The sequence below is a fragment of the Triturus cristatus genome, chromosome 6, assembly GCF_964204655.1.
Source record: "Triturus cristatus chromosome 6, aTriCri1.1, whole genome shotgun sequence".
In the NCBI taxonomy this organism is placed as follows: Eukaryota; Metazoa; Chordata; class Amphibia; order Caudata; family Salamandridae; genus Triturus; species Triturus cristatus.
Window position 1 is genome coordinate 1931916871 of NC_140589.1, and position 15540 is coordinate 1931932410.

General features: G+C 50.7%; 1 protein-coding gene across 2 annotated transcripts in view; it reads right to left on the bottom strand.

The window, feature by feature from the left end:
• The window catches only part of ITGB3 (integrin subunit beta 3), a 391103-nt gene that overhangs the window by 252997 nt on the left and 122566 nt on the right, over positions 1-15540 (bottom strand). For both annotated transcript variants that reach the window (XM_085613652.1, XM_085613653.1), the window contains 2 exons: positions 9663-9797; positions 3697-4126 (listed from right to left, as the gene is read on the bottom strand). In XM_085613652.1, the coding sequence (XP_085469778.1) occupies positions 3697-4126; positions 9663-9797 (565 nt within the window). The remainder of the gene's footprint in view (positions 1-3696; positions 4127-9662; positions 9798-15540) is intronic.

The following is a 15540-nucleotide window of genomic DNA, read 5'->3' on the forward strand; positions in this document are numbered from 1 at the left end:
ATCATTGGGGAGGGGCAAGGTCACACCTGTGGAAGAGCCCGGTCACATACCATGGGGGTACAGATCACACACGGAGTGGCCAGTCCTATCCAGACTTGGACGGGGGCATCATTGGGGAGGGGCAAGGTCACACCTGTGGAAGAGCCCCGTCACATACCATGGGGGTACAGCTCACACACGGAGTGGCCAGTCCTATCCAGACTTGGACGGGGGCATAATTGGGGAGGGGCAAGGTCACACCTGTGGAAGAGCCCCGTCACATACCATGGGGGTACAGCTCACACACGGAGAGAACAGTCCTATCCAGACTTGGACGGGAGCATCATTGGGGAGGGGCAAGGTCACACCTGTGGAAGAGCCCCGTCACATACCATGGGGGTACAGCACACACACGGAGTGGCCAGTCCTATCCAGACTTGGACGGGAGCATCATTGGGGAGGGGCAAGGTCACACCTGTGGAAGAGCCCCGTCACATACCATGGGGGTACAGCTCACACACGGAGTGGCCAGTCCTATCCAGACTTGGACGGGAGCATCATCTGGGGAGGGGCAAGGTCACACCTGTGGAAGAGCCCCGTCACATACCATGGGGTACAGCTCACACACGGAGTGGCCACTCCTATCCAGACTTGGACGGGGGCATCATTGTGGAGGGGCAAGGTCACACCTGTGGAAGAGCCCCGTCACATACCATGGGGGTACAGCTCACACACGGAGTGGCCAGTCCTATCCAGACTTGGACGGGAGCATCATTGGGGAGGGGCAAGGTCACACCTGTGGAAGAGCCCCGTCACATACCATGGGGGCACAGCTCACACACGGAGTGGCCAGTCCTATCCAGACTTGGACGGGGGCATCATTGGGGAGGGGCAAGGTCACACCTGTGGAAGAGCCCCGTCACATACCATGGGGGTACAGCTCACACACGGAGTGGCCAGTCCTATCCAGACTTGGACGGGGGCATCATTGGGGAGGGGCAAGGTCACACCTGTGGCAGAGCCCCGTCACATACCATGGGGGCACAGCTCACACACGGAGTGGCCAGTCCTATCCAGACTTGGACGGGAGCATCATTGGGGAGGGGCAAGGTCACACCTGTGGAAGAGCCCCGTCACATACCATGGGGGTACAGCTCACACACGGAGTGGACAGTCCTATCCAGACTTGGATGGGAGCATCATCTGAGGAGGGGCAAGGTCACACCTGTGGAAGAGCCCCGTCACATACCATGGGGGTACAGCTCACACACGGAGTGGCCAGTGCAAAGTAATTGGTGGAGCTTCCAATCTTGCATTTATAACGTCAATTCATTCCCAAGTGTCTCCCGTCGGGCTCGTGCACACAACGTAAGAGAGGGCTGACACATAACAGAGTTGGAACATGACAAGGTTGTGGGTTGACACATATTGCAGAGTCAGTGTCCCAGTAACCCTGATAAGGTAAGCCCCAGTAACACACCCCAAAGGTGGACTCACTTGTCTCTGCTCTTCCGTTTCACCTCCACCCTTAGTAAATTTAAAGGCATTAATAATTTCTGCACACACAGTATACTCAAGTTGCTATTATAATTACACCAAGTGTGATAATACTGTATTCATAGAAGAAAAATCAACCATATGTAAATGAGAAAGTTGTATATCTTGGGTGGCCCTGCTCGGTTGACAGGTCAATGAATCTTTTAAATTACAAGTTTCAAGAACATTTCTATGATATGCATTTGAATCAATATCACGTCTTCAAGTAAGAGATAGGATAATTAGCAACTCTAAAAATCTTTATATATCACCAGCTTTTTTCCATGCACAGTAACTTCAAATGAACTAACCAATGGATTGAGCAAGAAGAGACCTGGCTTTGTAACCTGTTCATCACTCTAAGTCGTGGGCCATAGATCAATAAATGAACCTTCTACATGATACCCCCCCCCCCCGTTTTTCCCTCCCCTCCACTATGCGTATCACAGTTCTCAATGTTATATGTTTTTCCTCCCACAACAGCTTCCTACTTTGCTTCAAATTGCGCTTTATATGCATGATTTATAAAACTGCGATGTTAATTCACCTACGGCTAATGTAGCAATTTAAAGCGACCACTGCGCCTCCGGTGCGACCACTGCGCCTCCGGCCTGGTTGCCCCCTCGCTGCTCCCCGATCCTGCTCCTGAGCCCTTGCTGCCTTCAGGAAGAAGCTCAAGACCTGGTTGTTCGAGCAGTAGCGGACCCCCCCCCCCTAGCGCCTTGAGACCCTCCGGGTGAGTAGTGCGCTTTATAAATGCCTATGATTGATTGATTGATTGATTGAAAACAATTCAGAAAGGCTGATATTATCAATTGTATGTCTGGTGTTTAATCCCTAATAAAATAATTATTGAAAAAAAACCTTCTACATAACATTCAGCCTTAGGGGTCTTCGCCACATCAATCCATGTGTCAGAAGAGGCCTTTTTGATGAGGTAATCCGAAAGATGTCTGAACGCGTTTACCTTGTACGTTAAGGAATTTCTGAAGCAATGTCAAGGACTCTCACTTTCCTGTCTAGCTTTGGAATGATGATTTTGTACTGTCCTTTCCTGGGTCTGCCATTGACTGACCTTCTAATGCACAGACATGTGTATTGCCTGGTTCCTCAGGACTGGGGGTTTCACCTAAGAACCTCTTTGGTTTTACATCCTCCAGAAGGACAGTGAGGCCTCACTGGGGATGTCTCTCTCCTGGTTGCATGCTCCTCATGACGCTCTCTTCCCTCCTTCGCAGCTTGTCTCTTCTTCATGTGCTTCTGACTTTGTTTTCCTTTCTGATATCATTCAATGCGATTACCCCTGGAATCTTTCCTGTTGGGGACCTTCAAACGTCCCCGCCCGTACAGTGATCCCACGTCAGGCTTCAATGCCCTGTGTACATGTCCTAGTTGCATTGAACCTGCCCGCTTACACTATCATTTCATCTTTTCTATATCATTCAACGTTTCACCACTTCCTCTGTCAGACAGAAAGTGGTATAGTTTGCAAATACATCCAGCCTATTTGTAAAGTTTCTTAATTCTCCTAACAGGTTCCTATTTTTATCAGATTCTTAGGAAAAGATCTGCAGGTGACAACTCAGTGTAGTTCCAACTAACACTCCCTCCATACATCCTTGTTCTTCTCCCCCTTCATATTCCCCGTCTTGTACTGCACCACCAATAAACACCTCCAGCTTGGCCCTCTCGTGCTAACAGCATCATGTAGCATCCTTCGTATGCCCTATAGCACTATACATTCAAATAAAAACAAATGTCAGGTATGTATGCACAGAGAAGGACAGGAACCCTTACAAAAGTTACCAGAGCTCACAATCCTTCCTGTATGAGAACTGAGAGAGTAGCAGAAGAGATGGGAACCACAAGTCAGCATCTCGCACTCAATGGACGTTAGAGTCCTTTGAGGATCTGGAAGCTATTCCTTAACAATGAACCTACCTGCAGCTACATGATGAGGGTCCTCTTCCAAGACCACTCGTCGAGCACATCGGACTACGCATATCATGTAAGTCACCCGCCTGTACACGCCATGCTCTATATTTTGCGGAAACTAAGCCTGACATACACAGATGAGCTGTTTTATGAATGAATGTTTACATAAACTGATGATTACTTTAGCTTACCACCACTCAATAACAAGTCACATAGCTGTATGACACATGGGCATCATCAACTCACCTGAGCATATCTCCCCCTTGTGCCTCAGACAGGAGAAGTCGTCACACTCGCAGTACTTGCCCCACACCTTGCCAAAGTCGTTGGCATGGCACACGCACTGCCCGCAGAGGCACTCGCCGCGGCGGCTGCAGGTGGGCCCGCCCTGCTTGGGGCTGCACTGGTCTTGCTGGGACGGGCTGTACTCTTCTTCGGAGCATTCGCAGTGCGGCCCCAGGCGGCCCTGGTAGCAGCGGCACACGCCACACTCCAGGGTTCCGTTCCCGCTGTTGCACCTGGAGCTGTTGACCTCTGCCGTGTCCTGGCAGTTGCAGTCACAGTGAAACTTGACATTTATGGTCAAGGTATCTTTAAATCCCAATGGCTTGATGGTGAAGCTCTTCTCCTTCTCCGTGGGGCATCCCCGCACCTTCACCTCAATTTGAAACTTCACCTATAAACAGAGAAGGTCAAATTTCAAGGTAGATCATTCTTCAAAAGCTCTACCTCCCTCACTTTCTCCTTTTCGGTCTCTTTTCCAAATGTTTGTTTATATGGTTTAGGCGATCTAACCCAGGATTAAAATTCTAAGGTTCACTTCATAAGATCTGGAATCCTAGTATCTATCAGGACCACCTTGACCCTGCTCCAATTATTAAAAAGCTGAAAAACACGATATCACAATGCAGCAACATTACACTTGTGTAGGAAGCTGGCTCTGTATATACTATACCAAAGTAAGGTATAGTGTGCACAGAGTCCAGTGGAACCCCAAAGGTAGGCTGAGGTAAAAGTAGATAGCACCTGACTCTCTATTTGTGGTGGTGTGGGTGAGCAGCAAGGCCGTATCAGAGGGCAGTGCTAAGCATTTATTGTACACACTCAGGCAAGAAATGATATCACACACTCAAAGACTGATCTCAGACCAGTTTGTTTGTATAAAAATATTATTAAGTTCTATTTATTTCCTAGAACCAAGCAAGCCTGGCAAGGTAAGTGTAAATTGTACTTTTAAGACGATTGAACAATACAAGCTAGCTGAATGAGAATGACTTTGTTATAGGTTTGTAAATGCTTTGAATGCAGTTGAAATTACTGTTAGATTACTTTAGATTACTTTACAGATTACTTTATGGATTACTTTTTCTACTCAGTGTGATATACCTAGATATCATACTGTGACATTTCCTACAGAAAAGGTAAGTAAAGCAGTTTTTGTATATTTGCAGTTTCTTAAAGTTCCATACAAACCAATTCCACACAAACCATTTTCAAAGAAAAGCAGTCGAAGCAATCCTATGGGAGGAAATGGAATTATAGGTTTACAGGTAAGTACTTGGTTGTGGAAGTTGTGTTTCTGGGGTTAGAACCAGGGTTCCCCCAGGGTCAAGGGTGCACTCTCAAAGCATCCTCAGAGGCACTTGGATGGTCGAGTGCAGAGTGCTGAGGCCCAATGTTATCCACCTGGGGATAGGGGGTCTCCGGTTGGTGGCTGCTCACGAGCAGGCCACAAGGTTGTGAGAGCAAATCTCCTGGTGTTATGTTCAAGGCAAGGCAAGATTCGATTTAGCTCACAAGTTGCACCCACAGCGGCACAGGGGTCGCCGGGGGCAGGGTGTTGTTTTGGTGTCGGGTGCCCTGTTGTTTTCAATGGGGATTGTCGGCTTTGGCTGCAGGCTCGGTCCAGGAAGACTTCTGGGAGGAACCAACAGCTGGGCTGTAAGTTGGAGGGCTTGGGGAAGAAGGTGCACCTTGGGTTCTCTTCTCCAGGGCGCAGGGCAGCTGGATGCAGGGGTGTCTTTTGAGGTCGGATTTTACGTTACCGCCCACTTGCAGTTGGGGAGTCTCCGTGCAGAGGCTGCAGGCGACGTTGGGGAGTCCTGGAGGGGTTAACCCACGGTGGACTTGGACTCTGGAATGCTGGGGGACCTCGCTGGGATGAGTTGGCCACTCAGGCCACAGGCGTGGGGTGCAGTGGTGGTTCCAGGCGTCGGGTTTCTTTGTCCTCAGCAGGCTAAGAGTTTTTCTTGGCTGTTTCTTTTGAACAGAGCTGCTGTTCACAGGACATCTAGTCTTTGTGGAAGGCAGTCCGTCCTCCATGGGGTTCTGGAGGTCGCTGGCTTCAGGACAAGGCGACTTTTGGTGCAGGATTTCCGGAAACTGCAGAAGGGCCGGTAGGGCTGGGGCCAAGTCAGTTGTTCTCTGCAGTCTCCCCTGCTGAGCATCTTCTTTCGCCCTTCTTCTACGTAAGTTGCGAGAATCTGTCTTCTTGGTTCATTGCTGCCCCCTCAATACTGTATTTAGGGGGCGTTTTAGGGGTCTCGAAGGTCAGTAGCCAGTGTGCTACTGACCTTAGGGTGACTACACCCTTGGTGTGCTCACCCCACGTGGGGGAGTGGGCACAAACCCTAATCCTGATTGGAGAGTGCCTGCTATCTGCAAGATGGCGGGCACTGAAGAGTAGGCTTCACCTCGCCTCCCCCACCTGAGGCGTGGAGTTGGCAGAGGTGGGCACACCTCCTGGGCTGGCTAGTTTTTCCCACCTGTCTTCCTGCTGAAAAGGGGGTGAGACAGGAAGGGGGCCTGCTCCTGATAGCAGGAGAGGCTGGGGGTCGCATTACAAACGCTGCCAGGCCTTTGAAGCTCCCCTGCCTCAGATGGCTCTTCCCGTCCTGGGGGAGGTGTGGACACCTCCGCCCAGGAAAGGCTCTGTTTCTGGGCTCAGGGAGCATAGGCTCCCACACTAGGGGTCCAGAAACATGTCTCGTGGTGGCAGGCTGGTGTGTACCAGTAAGGGAACCCACCAGAGGCTGGTCGTTTTTCAGTGTGCATCTCTAAGATGCCCTCTGAGCGCATTGTAAAATAAATCCCACACTGGCATCAGTGTTGGTTTATTATGCTGCGAGGTTTGCTACCAAAACTTTCCAGAATTCAGTAAAGCCATTGTGGTGCTGTGGAGTTCGTAATGACAAACTCCCAGACCATATACTCTTTTATGGCTTTACTGCATCTACAATGTCTTAGAGTGGACCTAGACACTGTAGGGGCACAGTGCTCATGCAACTGTACCCTCACCAGTGGTATAGTGCACCCAACTAGAGGGGTGTCTTACCTATACCATAGACAGTGGGTTGCAGGCATGGCACACAGTGTGCCATGTCGACTCTTCACTTTGTTCTGCATCAACACACGCAGCCTGCAAAGGCAGTGTGTGAGTGTGAAGGTACAAGACCTCTAAGGGTGGCACAAAAAGTGCTGCAGCCCTTCGAGGCCTTCCCTGGTCACAGTGCTCTTGGTACCCATGGTACCTGTTACAAGGGACTTACATGCGGCCAGAGAGGTGCCAATTGGGTGTACAAGGTACAGTTTTGGGAAGGAACACTGGCCCTGGAAACCTGATAGGCAGGGACCCAGGGCACATCAAGTCAAAGTGCATCAGAAATCAGGCAAAAAGTGTGTGTTTGTGTGTGGGGGGGGGGTTACTGCAGAAACCCAGCTTCCTACAACTTTTCCACTCAGAAACCAGCTAACCATCGAATCACTCACTGACTGTGTCTTTGTATTTGATCCTTTGTGCCTGCCGCCTTTTGGCCTGGGTTGTGCCGTACATATCGTGCATTCACACAGACTGTGCCCTACAACTGAGATGCATATTTGGAAGGAGTGATGCAAGTTCATGCCTAAAACCATGGAAATCATTCCATTTCTTCCAGTCGATAAATACTTCTATGCTGTCAATTATTTAAAAAAATGCATACTTAAAAAAAAAAATGTAAACTGTATAGAACTGTATAGAAAATAAAAGTTAACAATTGGGGGTATGTCAGGCAAAATCCTTCTATCGTCCACATTTTGGCAATAAATCTCTGAGTTTATGGAATTTTGCTCACGGGTATCACAGCATGCACAGCTACAATTGATTCGCCAATCCGGCAGCAATCACGTATAGTATAGAGTCTTAAAATAGATCACACGTAGCATCTCAAGGAGGTGCTCGAGAGAAACGAATGTGGCATCAGCCGTCTCAGATCCTCCTGGGGCATCAGAGCTGGAAGAGCCATGTTGGAAGTGATATTTCGACCCTCACTTCTGACAAGAACAAGGAGTTCTATGGGCGAGAACACTGGTCGCCCAGGGAGGTCGCGCCAGGTAAGTCGGTCCCTAAAAGATACTGTAATATGGAACTCTGTTCTTCCATCTCCCCTAGTGTCGAACGTTCGTTTGTTCCTTTCTGGCTTGAAAAACGTCTAAAGAGCACTTTATTTTTTACTTTGTCTCCTCTTCGTCGTGATCATATACCTCCGCGAGTTCTGCTTTCTGGTACGTAATGTCTTTACTTATTATTATTTTATTCCGTTTTGAGCAAATGATGAATAACACAAACCAATTGAACAAACGATCATTGATCTTAGAAAGTGACACAATTTTATGTTCAGCCAAACTCTTTCTGCAGGTAAGATTCCGCATTGGGGTCTGCGGTGTCAGGGTTTTCATAGGTTTCTGAGTGTATGGCGTCAGGGCATGGGTCATTTCTGAAATCTTTACAGCTCATAAATTAAAAAAAAAAGCGCTTTCAAGAAAGGAGAACATTTACAGGCCTGCTGCGAGCTAATAATTACTCCTAGGTTATTGGAAATCTGTTCCATAAGGTAGAGTGTTTTGAACTTTGACCTCAGTGACCTCAAAACTGGCCATTGCAAACGAGTTGCCAGCTCTCAGAACTTGCTCTATCGGCATGTTGTGCCAACAAGCATCCCGGGATACAAGGGAACTGAATTCCAGTTTGCTGTGAATTTGTAAACAAAATGGTAGAATATGTTAAATGTCATTAATCTAGTGTTTATGAAGGAGGGCGGTGCGAAGCCCTCAGTGGCTTTAGGGGGCATGGCAAAGAAGAAGAGAAGGTCCCTTTATCAAAGGGTTTTGCAAGAGAAGGGTCTGCTTGGATAGGGAACCTCCTGAAAAGTCTGCAACTGACGACTGTCTCCCTCTAGGATCTTTACCTTGACTGCCCCCTGAGTGTGGGCTCACCTCACTCGCTTGGCTCTTACCTGGTTACAGACCCAGTGTCATCCTCTGAGCCCAGGTCAGTTTCGGCCATGTGGTCTCATCTTAGAGGTTGAGGGCATAGGAGTGATGCAAAAGAGCAATAACCAATAATAGCTGAAACTAGCCCTGGCATCTCCACTCGACCAGCCTCCGGGGGCAAGGGGTGGGTGGTGAAAAACCAGCCCGCAGTAACAAAACTGGCTCCCCTGGGTCAAGAACCGGCCGCCACCCTTCCAGCCCACCAGGAAAACGCCCGGTGCCCGCTTTGGCCAGTCCGGCCTTGACCACCAAAAATGAACACAACGTATTCTTGGGTTCAGGCTTTACATACAGAATTTCATTATTTAAAGCATTCTATGATGAGTGAAAGACTAAAGGATTACACATAAAAAGCACACGCCTACGTAAATGTCTCGAGGCACTAGAGCAAGATCATGGCTGTTGCTCCGCAGGGCTCCTCCACCCATGCACCATCTTCTTAGCTCTTGAACATATGTGAACAGAAACCGTTCCTGAGCCACCGCATGGGTCATATATTGGTGGGCAGTTTACATCTCCTACTTGTTTCATCCACTTCATGCAAACAGGATCCCACCCTGGTCTCCATTGGATCCCACTTGGGGTTTCCTACAGCAGGTGCGCGAGGCCTTCTTTTCTCCTCTGGAGCCCGGCTCGCCCCTTGTCCATAATGCAGCTTTGAAACCTCCTTCTCTCTATCATCACACACACGCCACTCTCTTCCATCTCACCCTCATTCCTTCTGAATTGGTTTGCATTACTTTGCCTCTTCTACCCTCGTCAATTCTCTGTGACGGGACGTATCTTACTTTGCCCAACCACTAGCAGCCCATCCAGGCCTCTCAGGGTTGTTCCCAATATCGTCCTAGGGTCACCAGTCGCAGTGCTTGAGCCAGCGAGACCTTTCAAGGCGTGCTACTTACTGTGTCACCTATCTTGAGCCCGGAGCAGGACTTCAGCCCCGGGATCACCTCGTTGTTCTGGCAGGTGGCGTTAAAGGACAGCGACAGCTCCTCCGGTAGGTCTTGGACTTCCAGCTCAACCTTGGAGCGAATTTTCTAAGAATGCGACACAACAAAGGAGATAGCTTTAGAGGCAAAGGCTCAGGATGGGCTAGTCCCGCCTTGTGAAATAAAATTGCATTTTTCCATAGAAACTTTCATGCCATTCCTAAATCATTAGTAAATAAAATATATTAATAACCTGGGATCATTGAAGCATTACTTCATACATTTTCTTCAATTCAGTATTCACGAAAAAATTTAATTGTGCACATTTTCTATAGAATGTTCCAAAAATGTATTAATTTTAGGTGGAAATCCCTAGCGTCAGGTCCAGGTTTCATTTCTAAAATGTAAAGCAAGCTGCATAAAGTCTCCAATCTGCAGTGATTTATGAGATAACAGACGAGCCAACATATCTAGGGCAAAACTACAACAGGAATTTTTCACTAGGGGTGGATGGAATTTGCGGAATTTCATTCCGCGGAATTCCCCGGCATATAAAAAAAAAAATCAGCCACATTCCTTGGAGTTCCGCCAATGAGTGAAAAATATGCAGCTCACGCTGCTCTCACTGCAATTTAGTAGGGTAGCGCAAGCAGTGCTGACAAATCAGCACAAATGGCGACAAGGGTTGCACAAGAGCGCATGGCCATTCGAGTTAATATTGTTGCCATTCGAGTAGAAAATCTACTTGAGCGGCAGCAAATCTACTCAAACGGCAGCCCTCTTACCGCGCCTGCTCGCGACCGCTCTCTTTAGAAAATCGTGCTAGGGGACGCCAAATCTCACTCGCCAGCTGGAGCCTCATTGGAGAAAAATTCCAACCCACGGCGACTGGTGATATTTGGCTAGAACTCCACATTAAAGGATAACATGGAGTGACCAAAATTCCACCAATTCCGCGGGCACCCTTATTTTTCACCACAAAACAATAAATCTGCCTCATAGGTGATGGCTTTAGCAACCACAGTAAAAGCCTGGTCACTGAGTAAGAGCGGTTGAAACAATGTTACTACCTTTCTTGTTACAGGTCACTTAGATCCGCAGTATTTGCCATCGCTAAGCGTTGGAAGGAGCAGGTTTTACTATTACTAAATGTAAAGGTCGCTCCACTTCCCAACCTAGGAAGGATGAAAGATTGACTTGTCTTGCTGGGATCCTAACGTCGTACCTATACAGCCTGATTCGCCACCCACAGCTGATGCAAGGCTAGGGCGAGGGAGTTTAACCTCGGCCCAGGAGGGCTAGATCTTAGCCAGGATTGCAGAATAAGAACAAACTCTGTAAATGAGATTCATTTATATGCACGGTATGCAAATGAGAGGAGGCAATCATCTCAGAGCCGGGTTCACTTTAGGTGTCGGTGCTGCTTTTAGGACTACTGAGACAGAAGCACGAGGGCGGCGTCAGATTCACCAAGGGGCAAGTCAGAGACATCGCTACCCTGCCTCCCCTCCCATGACGCCCATCGGGCTTCTGCCCCATAGGGTGCTCCCTACCTCAGGGGCAATTACCAGTGAGCGTGCAATGCACACGTAGACACAGCTTCTGCACAGGGACAAAGGCATGGATTCTGGTGGATTTGCGTTCATCGTAGGTGTGGCTGCCCCTCCACCCCCGCCCCCACCTTCCCACCCCCCAGGTACCAGCTCCAATTCTGGTTCAATGGACAGGACACACGTTCCTAGAGACTCTGACCTGAGCTCTCCCATACTAAGGAGGAGAGCACAGGTCTGCAACATTACAAGTGCATTATAGCTCAGGGCAGCTGTGATAGGGTGGACCGGATCCCCGCCACCTTACGGTGGAGGATCCCGCCGACCCCTAAGTAGGGCCCTTAAAGAGGCGAGAGTTTGATGCACCAGTCACTTCTTGCAGGGCATGAGAGCAGTGGGGCGGGGCCTGGGTGCAGGACTGGAGGATGCCACACAGATGGGGTTCTTTATTCTTGGTGTTGAGTAAGGACGCCTTTGTAAGAGACCAGCCACTGAATGAACGCTCCTGGATGCCACAATCACAGGACTCCTGCACCTGCCTGTGATTCTAGTCACAGACTCGGCCCGCCCCCTCCAGGCCATGGAGCCAGCGGCAGAAGCTGGCTTCACACTTGACATGCAGATCTCAGGCATGGTTGTGTTGCGAGGTGCAGCGTCATTCGAAAGGTTCCCAAACATAGGGGCACATGTTCTGTTATTCCGGACACCAAAAGCAGACGCAACTTGCAACCAGACTTTTCTGCAACGCAATTTTATTTCGAGAACTGACCTGGGAGTTAATAGGTCGATTCGCAAAATAAGGATTATGATTGAGTTGCAGAGAAACCTACCTAATTAATATTAAGTAAGGTGCTTACAAATTGTGACTCATTCCGATTGGCCAAAATCAATCACGGGGATGGCGGCCTGAGGGTCACTGGGCACCCACCCCTGTGATTGTCTTTAAAAAGAAAGCTTTTTTTAAAGCGGTCCATGTCCTTAAAGGAACAGCGCTTCTTTTTCAGAAAAAAATGAAGTTTACTTTTTAGAGTTGGCCGTGCTCCCTTGGACACTCCCTACTCTCCCTGAAAGTTGTGCCCCAAAACACCAAGGGGCCCAAAGGGAACCTCTTCCCTTTCGTGAATAAGCTATCCCCCCCCCCCCCACGCCCCAACGTGGGAGTCCGTAACTTCTCAGTGATTTGTGACCAATTCAGTATTTAGAAGAGACGTCAAAGCGAAGTCCCTTCCAGATACCGAATCGGTATCCAGTCGCAGTCCCATTGTAGGAGTTTGTAACATTTTACAGACGCCTAACGTGGGTTTTGTCAATGGCCCAACACTTTTTTTGCAGTCACAAACACCTGTTTGGGGTGTTTGTGACCGCAAAAAAGCTTCCTAAATCTAGCTCGTAATGCTATATTTTAAAGTATTACCTTTGAATGACATGCACAATTACATTTCTTGTTGTTTGTGTCATCCACGCGTCTACAGCAGGAGATTTCTGGCAGGCGATGCGTTACACCCTCGCAGATCCCCCTCGCCCCACACCTGAAATAAACCCAGGTGGGATCAGAGGAGGACTTGTGGGGCCAGGACACCTAATGGTGGCCTCAGACTCCAGGTGCCAGGGTGAAACGCCTCTTCCTGGCTCTGTTGATCCTGCCCCACACCTGGAATAAACCCAGGTGGGATCAGAGGAGGACTTGTGGGGCCAGTACACCTAATGGCGGCCTCGGACTCCAGGTGCCGGTGTGAAACGCCTCTTCCTGGCTCTGTTGATCCTGCCCCACACCTGAAATAAACCCAGGTGGGATCAGAGGAGGACTTGTGGGGCCAGGACACCTAATGGCGGCCTCAGACTCCAGGTGCGGAGTGAAACGCCTCTTCCTGGCTCTGTTGATCCTGCCCCACACCTGGAATAAACCCAGGTGGGATCAGAGGAGGACTTGTGGGGCCAGGACACCTAATGGCGGCCTCAGACTCCAGGTGCCGGTGTGAAACGCCTCTTCCTGGCTCTGTTGATCCTGCCCCACACCTGGAATAAACCCAGGTGGGATCAGAGGAGGACTTGTGGGGCCAGGACACCTAATGGTGGCCTCGGACTCCAGGTGCCGGTGTGAAACGCCTCTTCCTGGCTCTGTTGATCCTGCCCCACACCTGGAATAAACCCAGGTGGGATCAGAGGAGGACTTGTGGGGCCAGGACACCTAATGGCGGCCTCGGACTCCAGGTGCCGGTGTGAAACGCCTCTTCCTGGCTCTGTTGATCCTGCCCCACACCTGAAATAAACCCAGGTGGGATCAGAGGAGGACTTGTGGGGCCAGGACACCTAATGGCGGCCTCAGACTCCAGGTTCCGGTGTGAAACACCTCTTCCTGGCTCTGTTGATCCTGCCCCACACCTGAAATAAACCCAGGTGGGATCAGAGGAGGACTTGTGGGGCCAGGACACCTAATGGCGGCCTCAGACTCCAGGTGCGGAGTGAAACGCCTCTTCCTGGCTCTGTTGATCCTGCCTCACACCTGGAATAAACCCAGGTGGGATCAGAGGAGGACTTGTGGGGCCAGGACACCTAATGGCGGCCTCGGACTCCAGGTGCTGGTGTGAAACGCCTCTTCCTGGCTCTGTTGATCCTGCCCCACACCTGAAATAAACCCAGGTGGGATCAGAGGAGGACTTGTGGGGCCAGGACACCTAATGGCGGCCTCAGACTCCAGGTGCGGAGTGAAACGCCTCTTCCTGGCTCTGTTGATCCTGCCCCACACCTGAAATAAACCCAGGTGGGATCAGAGGAGGACTTGTGGGGCCAGGACACCTAATGGCGGCCTCAGACTCCAGGTGCGGAGTGAAACGCCTCTTCCTGGCTCTGTTGATCCTGCCCCACACCTGAAATAAACCCAGGTGGGATCAGAGGAGGACTTGTGGGGCCAGGACACCTAATGGCGGCCTCAGACTCCAGGTGCGGAGTGAAACGCCTCTTCCTGGCTCTGTTGATCCTGCCCCACACCTGGAATAAACCCAGGTGGGATCAGAGGAGGACTTGTGGGGCCAGGACACCTAATGGCGGCCTCAGACTCCGGGTGCCGGGGTGAAACGCCTCTTCCTGGCTCTGTTGATCCTGCCCCACACCTGGAATAAACCCAGGTGGGATCAGAGGAGGACTTGTGGGGCCAGGACACCTAATGGCGGCCTCGGACTCCAGGTGCCGGTGTGAAGCGCCTCTTCCTGGCTCTGTTGATCCTGCCCCACACCTGGAATAAACCCAGGTGGGATCAGAGGAGGACTTGTGGGGCCAGGACACCTAATGGCGGCCTCAGACTCCAGGTGCGGAGTGAAACGCCTCTTCCTGGCTCTGTTGATCCTGCCCCACACCTGGAATAAACCCAGGTGGGATCAGAGGAGGACTTGTGGGGCCAGGACACCTAATGGCGGCCTCGAACTCCAGGTGCTGGTGTGAAACGCCTCTTCCTGGCTCTGTTGATCCTGCCCCACACCTGAAATAAACCCAGGTGGGATCAGAGGAGGACTTGTGGGGCCAGGACACCTAATGGCGGCCTCAGACTCCAGGTGCGGAGTGAAACGCCTCTTCCTGGCTCTGTTGATCCTGCCCCACACCTGAAATAAACCCAGGTGGGATCAGAGGAGGACTTGTGGGGCCAGGACACCTAATGGCGGCCTCAGACTCCAGGTGCGGAGTGAAACGCCTCTTCCTGGCTCTGTTGATCCTGCCCCACACCTGAAATAAACCCAGGTGGGATCAGAGGAGGACTTGTGGGGCCAGGACACCTAATGGCGGCCTCAGACTCCAGGTGCGGAGTGAAACGCCTCTTCCTGGCTCTGTTGATCCTGCCCCACACCTGGAATAAACCCAGGTGGGATCAGAGGAGGACTTGTGGGGCCAGGACACCTAATGGCGGCCTCAGACTCCGGGTGCCGGGGTGAAACGCCTCTTCCTGGCTCTGTTGATCCTGCCCCACACCTGGAATAAACCCAGGTGGGATCAGAGGAGGACTTGTGGGGCCAGGACACCTAATGGCGGCCTCGGACTCCAGGTGCCGGTGTGAAGCGCCTCTTCCTGGCTCTGTTGATCCTGCCCCACACCTGGAATAAACCCAGGTGGGATCAGAGGAGGACTTGTGGGGCCAGGACACCTAATGGCGGCCTCAGACTCCAGGTGCGGAGTGAAACGCCTCTTCCTGGCTCTGTTGATCCTGCCCCACACCTGGAATAAACCCAGGTGGGATCAGAGGAGGACTTGTGGGGCCAGGACACCTAATGGCGGCCTCGGACTCCAGGTGCTGGTGTGAAACGCCTCTTCCT